Genomic DNA, 21,522 nt, shown 5'->3' on the forward strand with positions numbered 1-21,522 from the left:
AAATATGAAAAGATACACTTATTGGACTGACTGCAATAAAGAACTGTCAATTATGCGAGTCTGCTGGTGTCTCTTTACATGTCCTAATAGACTGAAGCTCTTCCCACACTAGGAGCACTGGTAGGGCCTCTCCTCTGTGTGAATCCACTGGTGTACCTTTAGGTTTCCTAATTGACTGAAGCTCTTTCCACACTGGGAGCAATGGTAGGGTCACTCCCCTGTGTGAATCCGCTGGTGTACCTTTAGGTTTCTTAATTGATTGAAGCTCTTTCCACACTGAGAGCACTGGTAGGGCCTCTCCCCTGTGTGAATTTGCTGGTGTGCCTGCAGGGTTGATAATACACTGAAGGTATTCCCACACTGGGAGCAATGGTAGGGCCTCTCCCCTGTGTGAATCCACTGGTGTGCCTTTAGGTTTCCTAATTGACTGAAGCTCTTTCCACACTGGGAGCACTGGTACGGCCTCTCCCCTGTGTGAATTTGCTGGTGTATCTTCAGGGTTGCTAATCGACTGAAGGTTTTCCCACACTGGGAGCACTGGTAGGGCTTCTCCCCTGTGTGAATCCGCTGGTGTCCCTTTAGGGTTCCTAATTGATTGAAGCTCTTTCCACACTGGGAGCACTGGTAGGGCCTCTCCCCTGTGTGAATCCGCTGGTGTGCCTTTAGGTTTCCTAACTGACTGAAGCTCTTTCCACACTGGGAGCACTGGTAGGGCCTCTCCCCTGTGTGAATCCGCTGGTGTCGGTTTAGGGTTCTTAATTCATTGAAGCTCTTTCCACACTGGGAGCACTGGTAGGGCCTCTCCCCTTTGTGAATCCGCTGGTGTCCCTTTAGGGTTCCTAATTGACTGAAGCTCTTTCCACACTGGGAGCAATGGTAGGGCCTCTCCCCTGTGTGAATCCGCTGGTGTGCCTTTAGGTTTCCTAACTGATTGAAGCTTTTCCCACACTGGGAGCACTGGTAGGGCTTCTCCCCAGTGTTAGTCTGTCTGTGCTTTTTACAGCCTCTGTTTAAACTGAAAGTCTTCTCACCCTGGGAACCCTGTAAAGCTGTCAGTGTGTCTGTACTCATTCCATCCAGGGTACTGAGTGTGTCTGTACTGGGCTGAGCAGCACTGGGGTCAGGAGCAGTTGGCAAATGCTGGGTTGTGTTGACAGATCCAGTCCTCAGCTGTCTGACATAGTCCTTGGGGTGAGATCGTTTATGTCTGTGCAGGTCAATGTCTGCAGTGTAGGAGAATGGACCCTGAGAAGAAGCGAAGATTTGGGAGGATTCATCTGCTCTCCATGCTGTGGGCAAGATAGAGACAAGTCAGTCAGTACTGAGATACAACAGGGTTAATAGAAAAAGAAAGTCAGGTGGAAAAAAAAAAAAAAAACAGATAAATACAGATCTCTTCTAAAGTGCATTCGTTACACATAAGCAGCTCATGTTCACACTAATCTCTGACATGCCTGAAGTGCACAGAGCTACAACACTGCTGGTTCAAAGGCAACTTGAAGCACAGACTAACCTCCAAATGTACCAAAACAATTGCAGTTTTGATGGTATATGCTGGTAGTTAAAATCACCTTGGTTTGGAGGTTTCACAATCCGTTTGCTTCTTCTTCTCCCATCAGTGTTTAATGGAAGAGAACCAGTCAGCTCCTCACCAGTCACATCCTGAACCTCTGCACCCTTCATCTTCTCTCACAAAAAGCAAACAAGGCAGAATAAGCTGATCATTTCATAAATTTATACAGGCTGTTCTCTTTGCTTATTAGAAAGACAACTGAAAGCAAACAAATTTTCAGGTTAATCACACTAAAATTATGTAGTCTTAAAACGTTACCTACCACACACCTCTGAAATTAGTAATTTGCTGCTGAGCAACAGTTGGGGGTGGTGGTGGTGTGCAATATATACCGTGACATCACAATGAAACACATTGCAAAAGAATGCGATAAGATTTAAATTTTAAAAAATGAATTCATAAAATTTAGATTAGCATCATTAAGTGTACAGTTTCACAACTAAACACAGCTTAACTAAAAAATAGCTGATGCATATAAAATTTAGTCTAATAGAGGACTACCATCATCGTTAAGTATATGTTTGGTCCTCATGCTTTGAATGCATAGTGAATTGGCTTCAGTAACAAGTGGATCCATGATGAAAGAAGAAAAGGAAGTGCTGCTGATAATGTATTTATTTAATGGGAAGAAAGTTGGTAGGAGGATTCTGCCGATATTGGGAAGGGCATGTTCCAACGCCTCTGAAATGCACACACCACTCTGAATGTGCCAAAGTCACAGTACAGTGGTACCTCGGTTCTCTAACTCACTAGAACTATAATTTCTTGAGAGTCGAACAAACCAGTTTGACCTAGAACTAGATCTGAATATCAGAAGTCGAACTATGGGGGGTCGTTGGGGTCTTTATTAAGGTGCACATTGTGCTTGAAGACATGCTTGCATTACACGAGTATGCAGAATGAAGCGGCTCTTGGTGATTATTAACATGCGACACGAACCTACTTTTCCTTAAGTTTAAAAAGTGCATTCGGAACGAAGTCACGAATACTCCACATTAAGTCTCGCTTGCTGAAGATGCTCTTGCGGCATGCACGCATTAAATCTCGCTTGCTGAAGATTCTCTTGCGGCATGAAGCCGAAAAAACGTCATCAGCGTGCTACGTAAGTTAAAAAAAAAACGCTGCGATGGAGGAGGGAGCGAACGCACGGTAAAATTGCTAGTCGTGACTCCTTTTTTCCCCCAACGATTATGTGCAAAATAATACATACCCCATATCAATGAAATACGTACTTTATTTAGTTTATTTTAAAAACAACAACTTTTAGGTACGTCGCACATTTGGCTATGAACCCCATTTACAAAAAGGCGGGACACATTCTAAAAATTTAATAAAAACTAAAACGTTGTGCAGAAAACATAGTTTTTAATTAGTAATGAACCACGACCCATGTTTGCAAGACACCCCTTGCTTCATGATACATAACACGGTATTAAACGTCACTACTTATGTAAATAATTAGTATATCTTGCATTACGTTAGATACAGTACTGATACAGTAGATAGACATTGGTGGGGATACATCACACCGTCCAGACGTAATTCTACATCCTTGATCTTTACTTGCAGAGACTGCCTTTGGTGGATGATCCTTTTATACCCACCCTTGTTATCAAGTGTGCTAATTGTGGACCCTTCCAGAATGTTACTTGAAGGTTCCTCAATTAGAAGGTTAACTGATAACAGGTGTGGGTATTGAGATTGGGTAAAAAGGAGCATCTGCCAAAGGCTCAGTCTCTGAACCCCAGTCCTACCATTAACTGTTCTTTTCCACTGAAGGTGAAAGATTTACATTATATGAAGAGAAACAAAGTAATCTTTTGGTTCATCAATTCATTGCAGTATGGTATGGATGCACATTTTTGCAGTTCTTCCTAGTTTTCTTATCTGTATTATTTTTTCCCCCTAGTAATGATAGTAATGCTGCAAATATTGAAGCAGCCAGACTCCTGCAACAGGCTGCAAGGTTACTGAGGGGGGAGTCAGCCTCTAGCCAGCCAAATTATTCTGCTCAACCTGAGAGACATGAGCGTACCTTAAATCACACTCAACCAGAAGACGCTATTCAGAGAAACTTGGTGAGGCTCTTTCAGCCATATGACCGTGCAAGGGGGCAACGTTTTTCATCTCAAAAATCCAGGAAGAGGCCAAGCATGGCAGAGACATGGACCCACACCTTCTTTTGCCTTGCGGACAAAGATGAAGATCATGTACCTCCACCAGAACGCAGCTTGGCTCTACAAACCATTGGTCTGGGAAGGAAAAGAATAACTTTTCCAGATAAAAATGGAACACATGAAGATCTCTGTGAGACTTTGCATTCTTTTTATCCACCGCTTAAGGATGCAGGAGGATTCCAAATTTTGAGGGGTTTCAGGAGCAAAGCCCTGCAGTCCATACCCATACCCACCAGTGGGTATAGTGTTAAGTTCCTTCGGACAGAAAGTGGACTGAACCAGGCTGTGGCCTATGTCAGGCCACTACAGACAAGTATACCAATGATAGAGTTACAGGATTCCGATAAGGTTAGTTTTCAATAACTTATCTGTAATATTAATCTCATGTCTGTCTCTGTGTGTAATAGGAAAATTTATTGTGATTGATGTCTTTACATTTGATCCACAAATAGAAGCAGCACTTTCAATATCACACTTGTACTCAGTTTTACAAATATGACAAATCTTAATCTATTTCAGGTAGAAGCAGTGGCTATGGAAAAGTGCAAAACATGTGAGACTGAAATCCCGTTACAGGACCTGGCACGACATATTCAATGCTGCACAAGGTAAAATGCCAAATACAGAATAATTGGAGGACCTTAAAGGCTAGTTTTGCTAGAAGCCTCCTTAGGTCATCACTAACATGAGCATCTTCTTTAACCATTTTTGGTACACATTTTAAATTATCTATCTAGCTTACACATTCTTGGTGTGATATCCTTTGTAACTCATTCTGAAAATGTGTAATATGTAATGTAAATGTATAGTTTTTTTTTATTCTGGATTCAATGTATTTGCTGTTTCTGCAGTGTTCTCGTTATTTTTGTAAGTTATATTTGTGTGTGCGAGTCTGTGTCGCAGTAATTATCTAACCATGTCCTAAATTTCCAAAGGACACAGCCTGTGAGCAGTTTCACCTTGGAAGTCCCCTCTTCACCAGCAGAGGACGTGATAGTTTTAGAAACTGTGAATGAACCAGTGGCAGGTCCCAGTGGGTACCCGTCTCAGTCACTAATCCCAGCATCCACATCCACTGTGGTCCTCAGTGAACCAGCTGTGCCTACGTACAGGTATGATCCTAAAACATTATGACAACTGTCAAAAATTCCTTTTTGAAATTAAACATTAGTAATGGATTGCAATATTGTTAATGATGTGTAAATGTACTTGAATAATAACTGGAAAAATGTTTATTGGCAGGGACTATGTTGATCTAATTTGCCCTGATGTTTGGAGTGACTCAGACAATGAAGACCTTAACAGAGCAATAGAAGAGTCCTTGAAGGACCATCCCTGCACAAAGTGAGAGCAGTATTCCTCATAGTCCTAATAATCAGATTTTTAATATTTGTGTTCACAAAAGGTGAATAGTTCATGTCATGGAATTACTATTTAAATTACAGTGAATGTAAAGTAGTGCACTGTAATGTTTTTGCAAGGCTTTGTTTTCTTATTCTTTGCGCTTTTTTCTTTGCAATTAATGTTGCTCATTCTGCTATGTTTATGTACCATTTTCAATTTAACATTATTTTAAAACGATCAACATTTCTACCTTAGACTTAGGACAGACTTTTAAGACATCACAGAAAGGTAACCAACTTGGCACATGCCTGCCTCTATGTGTAGGCTTTACTGTACACCCATTCATTTTTCTTTTGTTCCATTCATCCATACTTTTCTTTCCTTCCTTTCTTGTCCTCCCTTCTTCTGCCACACTCAAACACACAACCACACGTGATACACACTCATCCCATTACTAAACCCTGAATTTTTTCTTTTTTTAGTTTACAAGACATTCTGCTTTCACTGAGAAAAGACATTAACACAGATGAAGTTCTTCGATTTAACATAAACCGCAAAAATGTCTGGGATGGAACCATACGTGGAATGAGGCGGCCAAATTTCTCTGTGAAGAAACGGATAGACATAAAATTCACAGATGATGATGGAAATTCAGAAGGAGCAGTGGATATGGGAGGGCCAATGCGAGAGTTTTTCAGACTTGTTCTACAACACATAAAACTTGGCCCAATGTTCACTGGCCCAGAAAATGAGCGAGTCTTGTGTTGTCATGCGCCATGTAAGTATTATGGACACTGGACACATCTTTTGTGTTAACTTTTGTCCAGGTGATTTGTCAATAATCTGTTCTGTGTTCTCTGTTTCAATGCTAGCACTCCGAGACAACAGCTACTTTTACGCAGGACAGCTAATAGCCATGAGTATACTGCATGGAGGACCCTCCCCAAATTTCTTTTCTCCAGTATTATACCAAGCTGTAGTGGCGGGAGCAGATGGCGTGCAGGCTGACATTGGGGACATACATGACCCTGAAACCGAAAGCTATCTGTTAGAGGTAAAAGGCGACACAGTGAAAAATGTGAACCATTTTCATATTGCTTGATATGTGGTAGTCTTTTTTACATAATTTATTAGTCAGTATAAATAAATATGAATGCTTGTTTTATTCCTTACTCAAAAATATTATATTAAACAGTTGTATTATAACATGTCATGGTCTTTGTTATGTAACATGCAGATTTTAGGAGCACAATGTAAGGAAGACATAGATCGTGCTGTGGAGAAATGTGCAAACCTGCTGTCATTAGCGGGATGCCTCAGGACCATTACACTTGTCAACAAAAATGAGGTTGTGCAAGATGTCATCAATTGGATTGTTCTTCAACGGACAAGAGCACAGTTTGAAAGGCAAGTATATAACTGCTGTACGACAATAGTTCAACAATGAAGCAAGGATTAAAACTCAAAAATGCTGTGTGACTGAATTTTGGTTGGGGGGGCAGTGAATGTAAAAAAAAATACTATTTGTTGGCTTTATGTAGTACACTTTATCTATCTGGATACATAAATTAATGGATAATGAGTAATTCATTTTTGTGTATCAATTTGGACTCCTTTTGGTGTATAAATGAGCTGCTTTTAGCCTTTCAGGTAGAGAACTACATTTCCTACAATCCCCTGCATGCATACTATCATCCTCCCCCCCCTTTTTCCCCACTTCTCATCAGATCTGCATTTATGTCAAATATGCCTTTGAGTCTGATTAGCAGAAATCTCACAGCTAGAGTCCAATGGAGGGAAATCCATCGTAGCAACGGAGAACTTCCCTGATGTGCTATGCAAAGTAGGTATTTAATGTATTTTTATGTATTAGGTTTCAAGAAGGACTTCGCTCTGGGGGTCTTCTCGATGCAGTGCAGAGTCATCCAACTACCTTCAAGCAAGTATTCCTCAAGTGTGACAAACTCACTGCTGAAACTCTTGAGCAACTTTTCAAAGAGGAACGTTCTGAGTATGGGAGCAACAAATATGATCAAGAAAGTGAAGCAGTGTGTCACTGGAGAGATTACCTACTAGAAACGGAGAGTAAGCAATTCATTCTTACTGACCTCTTGATAGTTCAAGTGTTCACTAGATATTCACACACAATCATACTTTTTTCTTTTGTAGTGGGAATCACTGATGTCACACTGGAAGAGATACTTGTTTTTGCAACAGGAAGTGACTCTGTCCCTACTCTTGGCTTTGACCCTCAGCCTACAGTACAGTTCCTTTATGATTCATCCAGGTATCCCCAGGCCAACACTTGTGCTAATATCCTAAAAATACCATGCAAGGCCTCATACGATGATTTCAAGTGTGACATGGACTTTGGAATAAAAAATTCGCCAGGGTTTGGAGTAGCATAAATTGCTGTTTTTTCTGTAATGCTAATACTTCATTCCAGTTTGTGGGACACTAACATTCTGCAGTGTTCAATTTTATTGACAGCATTATATGTCAACAGTTCACTGAAATGCCCTTTTGTGGCAATGTCATTTTTTACAAATAAATGTCATTTTGAACAGTGAGTGTTTCCGGTGTCTGGTATAAACTGCACAGAAAAACAGGAGATTGTCAGGTAAAATAGTTAAGAATGGCGATGACTGGCAAACTGAAGAGCGTCCAAATATATGTCCAGTCCAAAACATGTGCTTGACTGTAGAGGGTCAGTGTGCTGTCTTAAGGTTTGTTCAAATGTGTGGAGATAAGACAAAGGAGGCTCCGGAACCTCTACAGCACGATCCAGGTCATGGTGGGGAACAGGTCCGTCCCAGTCTATTCCGTAATCTGTGAAGTCAGACTTGAGATAAAAAAAATAAAAAAAAAACATTAAAAATAATTCAATTGTTGAGCCAACTAGGGAATATTAACATCAATTGATCTAATTACCAGTCCATGGCCTGTCCTCAGATAATAATCAATTATAGGTGTTCATACCATTTTAAAGTATCTTTTAAAAATGTTACACAAATACTGTCTGTTTATGGGGAAGAATTCATTCAAAGTCTCTTACCATATTTGAATGCCATGATTCAGATGAAATGTGGTCTTCACTGTAGTTTTGCAGTTGTCCTTGGATCCACAATTGGTCAGGTGTCCTCATTTGCTGTGTTGAGAGAGGATGACTGTTCCAGCCCCTGGTGAACATCTGAAGATGCTGGTTGAGTCGTGGAATCATGACACAGTGTAAACAAATGAGGTGGAGTTCATCATCAGGGTCCAGTGCACCCACTTCTTGCAGGTACTGAAATGATGCATAGTAATTGCAGGTAACTGTGCACCACATGTCTCGCCAGAGCCGCTCTATCCGCTGATTATGCACACTGCTTCCTGCAATGTGACACCCTCTGTCTGTAAGAACACAGAAGAAAAAGATCAGTTGTACTGAAAACTGTTCTTCTAGCAAATATTTAAGGGTTGCAAGAATATATGTTCCCTTAAAGGAATTGAGCAATTACAAACAAATACAGATTTTAAAGAGTACAGGGATAATAAATGTCTGTCAATAATTCTCCATATTTGGTCCTTTCCAATATGCCACACATTTACAACTAAATCTGTGAAATTACACGAGAGTAAAATGAGTCAAATCGTTTAATAAGGCAAGAAGAGGTGGTCAGTTCCAAATGTCACCATTCTTCAAACCACTATTTAGTATACACACACATATACAGTGTGTATGTATAAAGTAAATTAATATATATTTTAAATGTCTTTTAAATATATTTTTATATATTTACATTAATCTTTTGAAATATACATGTGTATGAAAAAGACCACAGTTTCCTCATTTGCTGAGGACTTTCATCCAGTAAAGAGATAAAGTGGTGATGTAATATGTACAGGTACATATGTACATCAAATGATGAGCAAACTACAGTTTAAAAAAAAACAAAAACAGGACAGTATCCCACCTGGTCCACGTAGGGGATGTTCAAGCATAAATCGTGCAACATCAATATTCTCAAGTCCTTTGTCGCTGCGAACACGAGATGGCAAACCATACTGATTCACTGCTTCAATAAAGCAGTTTAACACTGTAGCAGCTTTGTTGTTGGAGCTGGCTTTTAGGTACATTATCTTTCTGCTGTATCCGTCAATTGCTCCGTGAACCACTATTCTCCATCTATGCAGTACAAAATTAAGACATTATTTTGGTAAAGTTGTGTCCACAAGATTACCATAGTAGTAATAACAAAATCAGCATTTAAATCTTTATAGACAATACTTACTGAATTAACTTGTGATTGCCATCTATATGCCATAGTGACAATGGGGAGTGGACACTATACCCCCTTCGTTGTATGGTGTTGATTGTGAGACCCCTCAGAAAGGTTCCCACGGGATCCACAAGCCTCAAAGCCTCTCTAATTCTTTTTTGCTGCACTCTGAAGATAAAAGAAAATGGTTCTTGTAAATTAAGAACAAAAACTGCACTCACAAAATGATTCATTAAAGTAACACAGAAGTGCATTTTTAAGATAGGAAATGTACTTTTGATCAGGCTTTTCCTACTCAAAAGGACATCTGTCCATTCCACAAAAAACACCTACAAACACCATCAAAGGCTGAAATACAATAGTAAGATTTTTTTACTGTCTAGACTCACAAACACCTTAACGTACCTCACACCCACACTGCGAAGAAACCCAGTCACTTTTTTATATCCAGATTCTGGAAATTCAGTTATGAAGTCTGATATCATTTTTTGCAGATCATCTTGAGATATCTGACTGTAGGTGCTATGGATGGATAAATCATATTCAGACATTCGTCTTCTGACTGTTTTTAAACTTACACCCAACATGTTTGACATTTGTGGAATTGTAAAATTGAACTGCAACAGAAATTCCAATTGTGTGTGCGTAATGTTAATTTTGGGTCGGCCCCTGTTATCAGTGGAAACTGTTCCTGCCTCAAAGCCATTGATGGTACAGTTTGGCTGTGCACTCAAAATATCTAAAACTTTGCCCAAGTTGTCAAGCACTTGCTCTGCCTCTTCTGACTCAATATTCTGAAAGCATCTGATTAGACAGTTCTGCATTTGCTCCAGCCTGAATAGAATGTAGTCATAATCAGAGTGTTGAAAAGTTGGGTTGAGGAGGTGAAGGGCTGCATTATCTAAAGTATCCGCAGCACTCTGAAGAAACGCTGGTGGTATACCATGGAATCTACAACAGAAAAGATAAATACAGTGGTACCTCAGTTCTCTAACTCATTAAAAATCGAATTTCTTAAAAGTCAAACCAACCAGTTCGAAAAAAAAAAAAGACCTAGAACTCGATCTGAATCTCAGAAGCCGAACCGTGAACGCCGACCGGGGAAATGAGTCACGCGGCATGTCTCTCCGCAGAAACAAAGGGTAACGTTTCAGTGTCAGCCTCGCATTCGCTGTGATAGCATCGTGCATGTTTATAGTACCTGAATACATATATTTAGACAGTAAAAATACATTTAGACAATGATAGACAGTAACACTAATTATTATTATATAATAAAATGCATTTTTAAATAAAGATTTCTTATTAATTATTTTAATATTAATAATAAACCATTAATACATTTAATTATAATAATATTGTTCTGCCGAGCTGGGACGGAACGGAGACAAAGACGCAGATGTCAGGGTATCAGGGAATACAGGGTTTAATTACAGGCAAGGCAGGCAAAACGCAGACGGACAATACAATGACTGGACTGGGGAAAACAAACTGAAACGTGGATGAAATACAGAAGACTAATGAAAAGAACCAGAAACAGCTGATCACACGAGGATTCCACACGGGGTTAACGAGGGGGCGTAGCACACGGAAGGCGCGGACGATTGGGGCAGGACACATATTGTTTGGATACATTTATATTCTTACTTTAAAATTACTGTTTTGATAAATGTGCTTAGATGTGTTTAGTACAGTATATGCTTTTCTTGTTTTGTCCGGTTCATTTTGTGTTTAAATGCTAAAAAAAACATATTTCGGTGTAATTTTTGGGGGGGCGGGAACCAATTAATTGGTTTTCCATTATTTTTTATGGGGAAAATTCGATCAGAACTCGAACTTTTTAGGATTCGATCCGGAGTTCTGAACGGATTAAGTTCGAGTTCTGAGGTATCACTGTATGAGATAATACCATATGCAACTATAAAGATTTACTCAATGTAAAGCAAACTATAGCTATTCTCTGCAAGGTACAAATGGATACAAAAAAAAAACAATAGGAAGAATACAATGCATTACTTTGCATGCCTTTTATCAATTTATTAAACTGGAGGCCGATGGAACAAATGTGCATTATACTTAAGCTAATATGAAATGTGCGACGTACCTATAAGTTTTTTTTTTTTTAAATAACAAGCTAAATAAGTACGTATTATTTCATTGATATGGGGTATGTATTATTTTGCACATAATCGTTGGGAAGATAAGGAGTCACGACTAGCAATTTTACCGTGCGTTCGCTCCCTCCTCCATCGCAGCGTTTTTTTTTATAACTTACGTAGCACGCTGATGACGTTTTTTCGGCTTCATGCCGCAAGAGCATCTTCAGCAAGCGAGATTTAATGCGTGCATGCCGCAAGAGCATCTTCAGCAAGCGAGACTTAATGTGGAGTATGCGTGACTTCGTTCCGAATGCACTTTTTAAACTTAAGGAAAAGTAGGTTCGTGTCGCATGTTAATAATCACCAAGAGCCGCTTCATTCTGCATACTCGTGTAATGCAAGCATGTCTTCAAGCACAATGTGCACCTTAATAAAGACCCCAACGACCCCCCATACGAACCGTGAACGCTGACCTAATATAAATTGTACGTGCTAGGAAATGAGTCATACTACAATGCAATTCTTACTTGAATGCCTTCACAGACTGGACGATTAACGAAATAAAGCAGCGCAACATTACAGTAACAATAAATAAATCACTAACTTACGTGTACTATTAGAGCATTTATGCCATTTATTTAAACTTTATTTTACCAGGTAAATTAACTGAAAGCCAGTTCTCACTGCTTTATGTGATATTCGGGAGAAATAGCAGATTACGCATTGGAACTGCCTGGGATACAAACGTCATGCGTGTAACTAAACTCTTCAACCAATAAGGGCAAAGGTGTGTCGTCACGGAGGCGGTTCCAGTTTGTGCAGCCGGGTGAGAGGTCGCAATGCATCTAACCATAATGCATTGCGTCAGGATGAGAATGCGTTGCTTTAAGCCAGCGCTGTAAGCATGTTGAACACACCCAATGACCGGACTAGGGAAACAAACTGAAACGCGGACAAAATACAGAGGACTAATGACAACAACCAGAAACAGCTAATCACATGGGGATCCCACATGAGGTTAACGAGGGGGCGTGGCACACGGAAGGAGCAGACAATCGGGGGAGGACAGGGGTAATGTTGGGATAAGATCTTTATCGTTTTGGAAGCCATTAAGAAAAAAATGCTCGTTTTATCCTGTTCATTTTGTGTTTAAATGCTAAAAAAAACCAAAAAAAAAACCCCACATATTTAGGTGTAATTTTGGGGGGCCGGGAACCAATTAATTGGTTTTCCATTATTTCTTATGGGAAAAATTCGATCAGAACTCGAACTTTTTAGGATTCGATCCAGAGTTCGAGAACCGAGGTACCACTGTATATCAAAAATCTGGTTCAAAAGATTTATAAGCCTAGACACTGCAGGTTTATTTACATACAAGTCTAACATAATGGAGACGTTAGTGGCACAATCCACTTCCACCCCCACCCTTAATCCTTCATGAATCTCCGGTCAACACAGTGGAGTTCTTCCATTTCCTGGGCATCATCTCCTCCCAGGACCTCAGATGGGAGCTGAACATCATATAATACAATATACAGTTTGGTAATTCTGCCTTCTGTTAAGTTCTCCTCAGTTTAAATACTTTGAAGCATTTCTGCAGTGTCGTATTGATAAAAAACACGACTCGTCATCAATGTCAACCAATCCAGCACGATCCCCACAGATGGTGCCCAATTACACCACACTTAAGCAGCTATCCCATAAGCAACCTTAAGGGACAGTTTAGAAAACAGATGTAGAACAGTGCACAACTTCAGTAAGGTATACCTTTCAAGTCTTCATAACATGCAAAGAAACACCGCTATTAAAGAACTCATGCCTGGTATTTAGAAAACTTGGTGATGAAATTTTTCGGTTTACATTTGTATTACATTTACATGTTTATGTTATAGGAAACAAAGTTTAATGATCGTTTCAAGATCATCTAGTGTGTGTTAAATTTATCTACGATACTTTTGCATGAACTCTGCATTTGCTTTAAAAACCAATCATAATTAAACCTTTGGGTCTTTTTAAACATGACAACATATGGAAAATCTTTTTTACAATTTTACAAACAAGTCCTCGCAACCAAAGGAAGCAGCACGACAAATTTATTCCAGCAGCTAAAGCAGAGGCACGCAGCGGAGTGGGAGAAGTTCATTTTTCATTTCCCAGCGAAATGAAAATACCCGCAGCACCAGGACAACATCCAAAGTTAAGCAAGCAACCGTCCCTGACATGTTTTCGAACTGTGTGCCATATGGGGCACAGTGGAATACGATAAACGCTGTCGCGATGTATATTGCAAAAGACATGATGCCCATACATACTGTGGAAAAGCCGGAATTCATTAAACATGCTAAAAGTTTTTACAAGTTTCTAAGCGTTTACAATGGCGTGGTCTGCCATCTCACAAGCATATTTTTTGGCTTGTCAGATTGCACTTTAAAAAAAAAAAAAAAAAAAAAACCCCAAAATAAAGTTAAAACTTGTTTTGAACCATTAATTTGTCATCTATAGTTTGATTTTGAGCAGGGGACGGGGAAAAAAATCGATTAAAATCGAAAATCAGATTTATTGTGAAAAAAAATCATATTTTATTTTTAGGCCATATCACCCAGCTCTAATGACAACATATGGAAAAAATTTTAACTGCCGTAATTTTTTTTTTTTTTTTTTTTTACTTTGATGGCCCTACTCTGCCTTGCCATAACCCATCTGCTTCTGGCTAGCTACCTGAGGCTAATGCGGTGTACACAGAAAACATGACGGGAAAAAGAAAGTAATTTTCTCTCATTGTCAAAGGTAGATTCAAATCTTTTGATAAACAACCAACAAACGAACCACACCTCTTTTATGACGTTGAAGTCGGACAAGATCTTGTTGTCCGTAGAGGTCGACCGATGTATCGGTTTTGCCGATTAATCGGCACCGATAGTTGATTCCCGGAACTATCGGTTATCGGCAAAAATCCACGCCGATAGGTTTTTCCGGGTTGCGTCAGAGCTGAAGTGGCTGAGAACGGTCTGTTGTCCTTATTCAGTGCGAGAGCCAACATATCTATGGCAAGAGCCGCCTCTATAGGCGAAAATCGCTGTAAAGCACGTGCTTTTGTTTTGACACGTGATACTGTTCGTTGCAAGGAGAGCGCAAGCTGCCTGGAGAGAGCACGGTGCACGGACAACGCTGACACTTTAAATGCACGTTTAAAACACAGACAGCGAAAAGGTATGTATACAGTACACTACAGTACATGTTTTCATCTCAATATAAAGTAATTCATTTGTTGATTAGATTCTGCATTGGAGTAAGAACAGCAGTATGTTTGTCGACAAGGCTGAGAGGACGCCAACATTAGCAGTACATCAAGCGGTTAAAATAATGTGGCAAAAATACACGCAAGTCCGACCCAAATGTTTAATGTCATGATTGTTACCATCAGGAATGCTTTCGATTTCAGTTCTTTTTATCTTCAGGCACAGGGTGCGATTTGCCGGGGGGATGGGGGGATCCGACTGGAGCGCTTCGAAACAGTGAATCTTTTTGCGACGCAGTGTTTTACTGATTCAGAGTTTCAAAAAGCTCTGTTGATACTTTGCTCACCTTCTCTATATAATACATTTGTTGTTTGAAATGAAATCATTACTATTATAGGCCTAACTTACAATGTTTTTATTAAATTTATCATCACGTAATACAGCTCCCTTCGTATTAAAACCATTTCATGACGTGACACTCATTATCTGGTTCTTGCCTAAAAAGACGGGTATATAATGAGCGTTGTTAACAGATTACACAAACAGTTTGGTCAACCTCTGCCTATGGAGAGAGAAAAAAGTTTTCAAAATAGAAGCAAATATAGTGGGAGACTACACATATAATATACATTTATATAATTATGCAACATTCATTTAATACTCTGACATTTAAAGATGACCACTTTAAGCATGAATTTGGATTTATATGAAATGGTTAATGTTTTACAGTGACATTACATTTAACTGAGGTTAATAAATGCTTTAGATGTATTGTTTATTGTTTGTTAATTTCAACATTTACTAATATATTTTAATTAAGTTTTGATCATTTTCATTTTTATCTATTAACATTTCATCTTCAATATTTTAATGTTTACCTTATTTTCAGATGGCAAAGGCTTTGAAGAAAGTGCCAGTGTGGGAGTATTTCACTGAAGTATCACCAGGGAAAGCACAGTGCAATATCTGAGACAAAATCATCAGCATGGGGGCATCAACGTCCACAAGTAAAAATACCACAAACATGTGGTCTCATCTAAAGCACGTCCATCCAGAAGTCAGCGAAGAAGCAAAGAAAAAAAGGGACAAGAAAGATCCTTCTCAGCCATCAGTGTCTCAACTTTTTGAACACAAGACAGGGTGGAAGGACACAGATCCAAGGTCTCTTAAAATTGATGCAGCAATCATTGAAATGATTGCCATTGACAACCAACCATTTTCTGTGGTTTCAGATGTTGGATTCAAGAGACTCATGTCCCTTATGGAACCCAGGTACAGAATTAAAAATGAAAAGTTCTACAGAACAAAAATGCTCAGACACCTACTCAAGGGTTTTTGACAAAAATCAGAAGTGAAGTGATGAAGGACAAGGTCCCATTTATGGCGTTCACAACTGACTGTTGGTCTGGAGCTACAGAGTCCCTGATGAGCCTAACTGGGCATTTCATTTCTGAGGACTGGTCGAGAAGGCAAGTGGTGCTAAATGTCAAGCCTATGATTGGACCACACTCTGCCAGTTATATTCAAGAAACCTTCCTTAACATGTTATGAGACTGGGATATCGCAACAGAACGTGTTGTTCTTGTCCTAAGAGATGGGGGAGCAAACATGGTAAAAGGAATGAGGCTGGCTGAACTTCCTGATTTAAGCTGCACTGCTCACACCCTTCAGCTCATTATAAATGAGGGCCTATCTAGTCAGAGCTGTTCTGGACATTATTGCCATATTGAAAAGCTGTGCAATTCACTTTGGCCATTCTGTATTGGCAAAACAGAGGCTGAGAGCCATTCAGGAGGAAGTGGGTGTGCCAGTGCACAACATCATCCAGGCTGTCCCAACTCGCTGGAACTCAACGCTTCACATGCTTCAACGAATGTATGAACAGAGACAGGCACTGAATGTGTATGCTGGTGAACACGGCCACATCAGCTGCTTATCTGCCACACAGTGGGACATTGTCTGCAACCTGATCAATACACTGGCTCCCATCGAAGAAGTCACAATGGAGATGAGCAACTCTGAGACTTCAGCAGCATGCATTATCCCCAGTGTGTCTGTTCTAAAGCTGATGCTGCGGGAAGAGGGACCATCCTCAGCAGGCATCAAAACTTTGCGCAAGACCATGCTTGACAGTCTGACAAGGCGGTTTTCCAAAGCAGAGACGACAAAAATTCTTGTCCTAGCAACACTCCTTGATCCCAGATAAAAGGCCCGTGCCTTTGCGTCTGAAGAAACACTTGAGAAAGGAAAAAAATGGCTAAAAGATGAAGCTGAAGAGTTTGCCAAGCTCAGAGATGATGATCCATGCCCTCCACTAGAAGGACCTGAGCAGGATGAGGGTTTGGATCCAGAGACAAAGAAGCAGAAAATCCATCAGCCCACTTTAGTGGACACTCTGTATGCCAGGGTCCTTGGTGCCACAGCTGTCTCTCATGAGATGTATAGCTTTGAGACTGAGCTTGAGTGCTATTTGTCAGAGCCTGTCATTGAAAGAAGTGACATGCCTCTGCAGTGGTGGCAAAAAAATGAAACAAGATTTAAAACACTTGCACATCTCAGGTTGGTACCTTGCATGGCAGCCTCCACCACCGGCGTGTGGATGTGTGTGTGGATGGGTGAATGTGAGGCATAAATTGTAAAGCGCTTTGAGTACTCGAAAGAGTAGAAAAGCGCTATATAAATGCAGTCCATTTACCATTTTACCATTTTTTACATCTGGCAAAGAAATTCCTGTGCCCCCCACCATCCACTGTGCCTAGTGAAAGGGTGTTCAGTGAAGTGGGCATGCTTTAAGAAGCCAGGAGGAGCCGACTCACTGGACACCATGCACACCAGCTCTGTTTTCTCCATTATAATTTGAGGCTTCTTAACTTTGAGTATTAAAATAGAACTAGAACTGGACCACGTTATACTTGAATCTCTTGCAGTTCTTTAACAGGACTAGTTAAGTTTCTCCTGTTTCACAAGTTAAAATTTGTTATTTGGAGTGCCTTTTATTATTCATTTTGTATGTAACTTTTTTTTATTTATTTGGAGTGTTACTTTTTGTTTCAGTTTGAAAGCATGTCTTTAATTTACCTCAATATTTATTAATATATTCATATGTATTTCATATAGCACATTTTCATGATTCAGTACTGTTTTTTTGTTTGTTTTTTGTAATAAAGTTTAGTACCATTTTATATGGAGTGTATCCAATTAATCGGTTATCGGCAAGTACGGACCAACCTAGCTATCGGTAAAATTCAACATCGGTCAACCTCTAGTTGTCAGAGTTGCCTGTGACGTAATTTCAACATGGCGACTTAATTTGTTTGTAGTTTGTTTGCCGTTCGAAAAAAGAATATCGCTATGAATGTACTAAAATATTTTATAAAGCTTTTAATATGGTTTGACTAGTTCGTATTTCTTGTTTGTCTCTCGGAAAAATCTCCATTTGGAAAACTCCAAATCTGCTAAAATATAAAGCAACAACACACAGCAACATGTTCATGGAGGCAGCCATGTTTGTTCCGAGATGTGGGTAGCTCGAACGGGAGATTGCCGGATGTGATGTCACTCAACTCGGAATTTCCGAGTTCCGAGAGAAAAACGAACGCACCATAACATACAACAATTTCAACAGTGTTCCCATTTTGTAGTGGTTTACAACCCCAAACACTCAATTTCACCTTGTGGAGGTTCTTGTTCATTGTCCCTTCACCCTCAGATACCAGGTGTTCCTGCTCTTCTTCTTTAACATCTCCGACACCCTGCTGGGGAGCTTTCTGATTCGTGCAGCAGTTGGTTTTACTGCAGGAAGGCGTCTGCTGACACCAAAACAAAATCGAACAACACCATGAGACTGTGCCAGTCAATCAGTGTCACAATGCAGTCAGCAACATCCTGCATCGAGCACAAACAGACCCGCCTTCCTTGGTCAGTGGCGCATGACTCTGATCCCACAGCAGGGCTTCTGCTCTGACTGGATCGCCTGGATGGAGGCTGGAAACTCCTGGATGCTGAAGACACAAATGAATGTTTTAGGTAAACTGCACCACCTTAGGCCATATCCAGAATGCTTCTACTTAGTGTTTGGGATACATCTATGCTTTAATGACAAATAAATAAATATATATATTTTATACAAATATAACGAAATACAATTACCGCAACTCGCGCAGATTGTTTTAAACACCACATTAAGACATACATGTAATTTTGTGCAAATTGGATTTCCTGAGGGAAATGCTTCAATCAAGGTATCGAGCTAAATAAATATGGTAGATGGCGAGCTACCTGATACTCCCCAGATAAAATGTGGCCATTAACCAAAGTCTACGTTAGGATGTAAGCTATGACTAGGGATAAGTATCATTAAGATTTTAATGGAACTACTCTTACCGATGCTGTTTATCGATCCGGTACTCATTGGTGCTTTTTATTTAAGAGAGAAAAATAGACAAATTAAGAACAGAATTAACATATGCGTACTGTAAACTGCAACAACGTTTTGAACAAGTCACATAGATTAAAATGTGACAATTGAAATGGAAAATGTTAAAGAAACAGCCATGTTAATTCACCATTTCAGACTTATTTTGTCATAAGGCCACTTAAAATTAATAAATTGTTTTACATGACTCAAACTTCTAAAATATTGTTGAGTAGGGGATTTTATATTTTTAGCGAAAAGACGAACGGCAACAGAGATATACTAAAACTAGAAAAGTTCTCAAACAGCTCACGAAGGGTAACATTACTCGGTATATTGATGCCCTGCCAAAATTTTAATACCGTGGGCCCACACACAATCTGACAAACGATAAAAACCATTTTCCGAGAAGCGTCAAATTGAAAAATCCGAGGCTGACATTCAAGATTTTTCACCCACGGCGGCCATTTTGAGAGAAACACAAGATGATTTCAAACGACCACCGTTAGTTGTTACGCGTGCGTATTGACGATCTCTGACAGTTTTTGAGGTGAAAAAACACGGATTTTTTGAAAAATATAAAATATTAAAAAAAAATCGAGGCGGCACCAAAAAATTGAGGCGGGCGGCCATGTAAAGCAATTTATTAATTTTAAGTGGCCTAATGGAAATGTAAAACAAATGTAGTAAACAACGAAAAACTTAATGCAAGACTGACGATAATTTAAATTTTAATCATTTGGACGAACCTTAGAAACTGTAAATTTCAGAAGGACATACACTGCTCTGACCCTTTCTGATTAAATTTATCAACGCATCAATAAATCAGCTGGCTAATGGCTACTTTTAATCATTAATTTATATTAGTATATTTTAGTTACCTCAGTGTGAGAGCTCCAAGCTGCTGGCACACATAACATACCTGGGGCAACGACAACTAGCTTCCCGCGTGGCTAGGAACAAAGAGTAAAAACTTCAGTTACTCTTCTGGTTGGCCAAGACTAAGCTAACAGAGTTGCCCGTCATAAAATAAACACAGTTTTGCATCAATTGCTAGAAGAAATTAATCACAAATAAATATACAAGAAACGCAAAGCATTTCACTGATATAAATAACACCTTATTACTAACAGAATTGATTTCCTAAAGAATATTTTATATGGAGCTCAACAAAGAGCATCCTACCTGAACCTTTCCCAGGCTATGAGTAACATCCGCGAGTGCACGTCGTTTTTTTCAAATCTGGCGCCCTAGGCGCGCGCGTTCTGTATCAGGGACCAATCGATTAAGTTCTTGTGTCAAGTACTGATGGAATACCCGGATGTGCTCTCGTTTATTGGATTTAACAGAGTACACACTGGAGACAATTTTGATGGGCATTCAAATTTAGAGATCAGTGTTGATAGACACACCACAGCACACAGTGGACAACAACGAAATGTGTCTTCTGCATTGAAATGATTCCACTTGCCTTCATTATTAATTTGCCATTAATTGCTAGTTTACTTATTATTGTATTTTGTTTGGGCTTATGTAATGTGGGGTTTAAGCATCCTCTAGTGGGCAACTGCAGACTTAAGCAGTGTGCTTTTTCTTTGACCAGTCTGCAGCAATTTCTAATTCCCCGGCTCCAGATCTAGTCTCCCCGGCTCCAGATCCAGTCCCCCCGGGTCCTAACCTTCCAGTTCCTAACTCTGCTCCTACGCACCCTGCTCCCATGACCCTAGTCCCTGTCCCTGAGGAGGTCCCAGACTATCAGAACACTGCTCCTTCCCCTTGGGGAGCTCTAATGGGACCCCTCAGGGATTTCCCTGATGGCGCCAATGGACCCCTCTGGGGGGTCACCCAGTCCGTCAACCCCAGCGTGGTTGATCCCGGCCAGGTCCCCATCTTTTGGTCTTCCGAAAGGGGAGAGGACATCTGCACAGGGGTCGAGTCCCACCCGCCCTGCCCCCTGGCTCGCCCTCGGTCTCCCTGGCTATGGATCCAGGGGCACCTGCGGGTCCTCCGGCTCCTGCTCAGCAGTCGCCTGCGGGTCCTCCGGCTCCTGCTCGGCGGTCGCCTGCGGGTCCCCCTTTGATGGCTCGTCTGCCTCCTTCAGCCCCGCCTTCAACGCCTCGTCGGTCGCCTGCGGGTCCCCTCACTTCGACACGTCAGTCGCCTGCGGGTCCCCCCACTCTAGCTCGTCGGTGGACGACGCCTTCGCCTGCTGTGGCTGCGCTGTTGCCTTCTGCGGCTTCCCCTCCCTCCTGGCCTTTGCCTTTACCTTCCTCCTCGCCTCCCCTGGTGCCCCCTCCACCTGTCCCTCCACCTGCCTCCTCGCCCCCTCCAAGGTCCCCCCCTGCTACAGCCTCACAGTTGCCTGCTGCCCCTGTGGCTGCCGCTCTCTGCCCGCTGGGGTTCCCTCAGGCTCC

The 21,522-nt window shown here is 40.6% G+C and overlaps 2 protein-coding genes and 1 long non-coding RNA gene across 6 annotated transcripts in view; 2 read left to right on the plus strand and 1 right to left on the minus strand.

The window, feature by feature from the left end:
• LOC111852389 (G2/M phase-specific E3 ubiquitin-protein ligase-like) overlaps positions 1–7,664 on the plus strand; it is a 40,832-nt gene extending 33,168 nt beyond the window's left edge. Inside the window, exons 2-10 of one of the 2 annotated variants that reach the window (XM_072703856.1) lie at positions 3,483–4,098; positions 4,270–4,358; positions 4,686–4,862; positions 4,993–5,094; positions 5,577–5,872; positions 5,967–6,148; positions 6,332–6,501; positions 6,968–7,179; positions 7,264–7,664. In XM_072703856.1, the coding sequence (XP_072559957.1) occupies positions 3,727–4,098; positions 4,270–4,358; positions 4,686–4,862; positions 4,993–5,094; positions 5,577–5,872; positions 5,967–6,148; positions 6,332–6,501; positions 6,968–7,179; positions 7,264–7,502 (1,839 nt within the window). In that variant the 5' untranslated portion in view covers positions 3,483–3,726 and the 3' untranslated portion in view covers positions 7,503–7,664. Of the gene's footprint in view, positions 1–3,482; positions 4,099–4,269; positions 4,359–4,685; positions 4,863–4,992; positions 5,095–5,576; positions 5,873–5,966; positions 6,149–6,331; positions 6,502–6,967 lie in introns of both variants that reach the window. The other variant, XM_072703855.1, reaches the window with a different exon arrangement.
• LOC111852385 (uncharacterized) lies at positions 118–20,455 on the minus strand. 2 transcript variants are annotated; one of them, XM_072703858.1, is made up of 10 exons: positions 20,294–20,455; positions 20,031–20,061; positions 19,078–19,110; positions 18,601–18,695; positions 18,366–18,500; positions 9,762–10,307; positions 9,369–9,524; positions 9,051–9,262; positions 8,150–8,487; positions 7,558–7,936 (listed from the first exon to the last, which is right to left on the minus strand). In XM_072703858.1, the coding sequence occupies exons 6-10, from the start codon at positions 10,178–10,180 to the stop codon at positions 7,724–7,726; spliced, it is 1,338 nt and encodes a 445-aa protein (XP_072559959.1). In that variant the 5' UTR covers positions 10,181–10,307; positions 18,366–18,500; positions 18,601–18,695; positions 19,078–19,110; positions 20,031–20,061; positions 20,294–20,455; the 3' UTR covers positions 7,558–7,723. The 2 variants fall into 2 exon arrangements, with proteins under 2 accessions (XP_072559958.1, XP_072559959.1); XM_072703857.1 differs by lacking the exons at positions 7,558–7,936; positions 8,150–8,487; positions 9,051–9,262; positions 9,369–9,524; positions 9,762–10,307 and adding exons at positions 118–1,289; positions 1,572–1,683 and having other exon boundaries at positions 18,366–18,503; positions 19,990–20,061; positions 20,294–20,451.
• LOC111837187 (uncharacterized) lies at positions 12,049–17,938 on the plus strand. Of its 2 annotated transcripts, none has more exons than XR_011984437.1 (3): positions 12,049–12,526; positions 12,914–14,665; positions 15,584–17,938. It is a non-coding gene; the product is annotated as an uncharacterized lncRNA (long non-coding RNA). The 2 variants fall into 2 exon arrangements; XR_011984438.1 differs by having other exon boundaries at positions 13,558–14,665.
• Positions 20,456–21,522: the final 1,067 nt, after the last annotated feature.

Source organism: Paramormyrops kingsleyae, chromosome 20 (assembly GCF_048594095.1).
Source record: "Paramormyrops kingsleyae isolate MSU_618 chromosome 20, PKINGS_0.4, whole genome shotgun sequence".
Taxonomy (NCBI): Eukaryota; Metazoa; Chordata; class Actinopteri; order Osteoglossiformes; family Mormyridae; genus Paramormyrops; species Paramormyrops kingsleyae.

Coding starts and splice junctions, on each gene's coding strand:
- LOC111852385 (XM_072703857.1), bottom strand. CDS start 19,105: ATGAGTACCGGATCGATAAACAGCATCG. Junction 18,504..18,600: donor CCACTGACCAAGGAAGGCGG/GTCTGTTTGTGC, acceptor TTTTGGTGTCAG/CAGACGCCTTCCTGCAGTAA. Junction 1,684..18,365: donor TGAACAAGAACCTCCACAAG/GTGAAATTGAGT, acceptor TTGTGAGAGAAG/ATGAAGGGTGCAGAGGTTCA.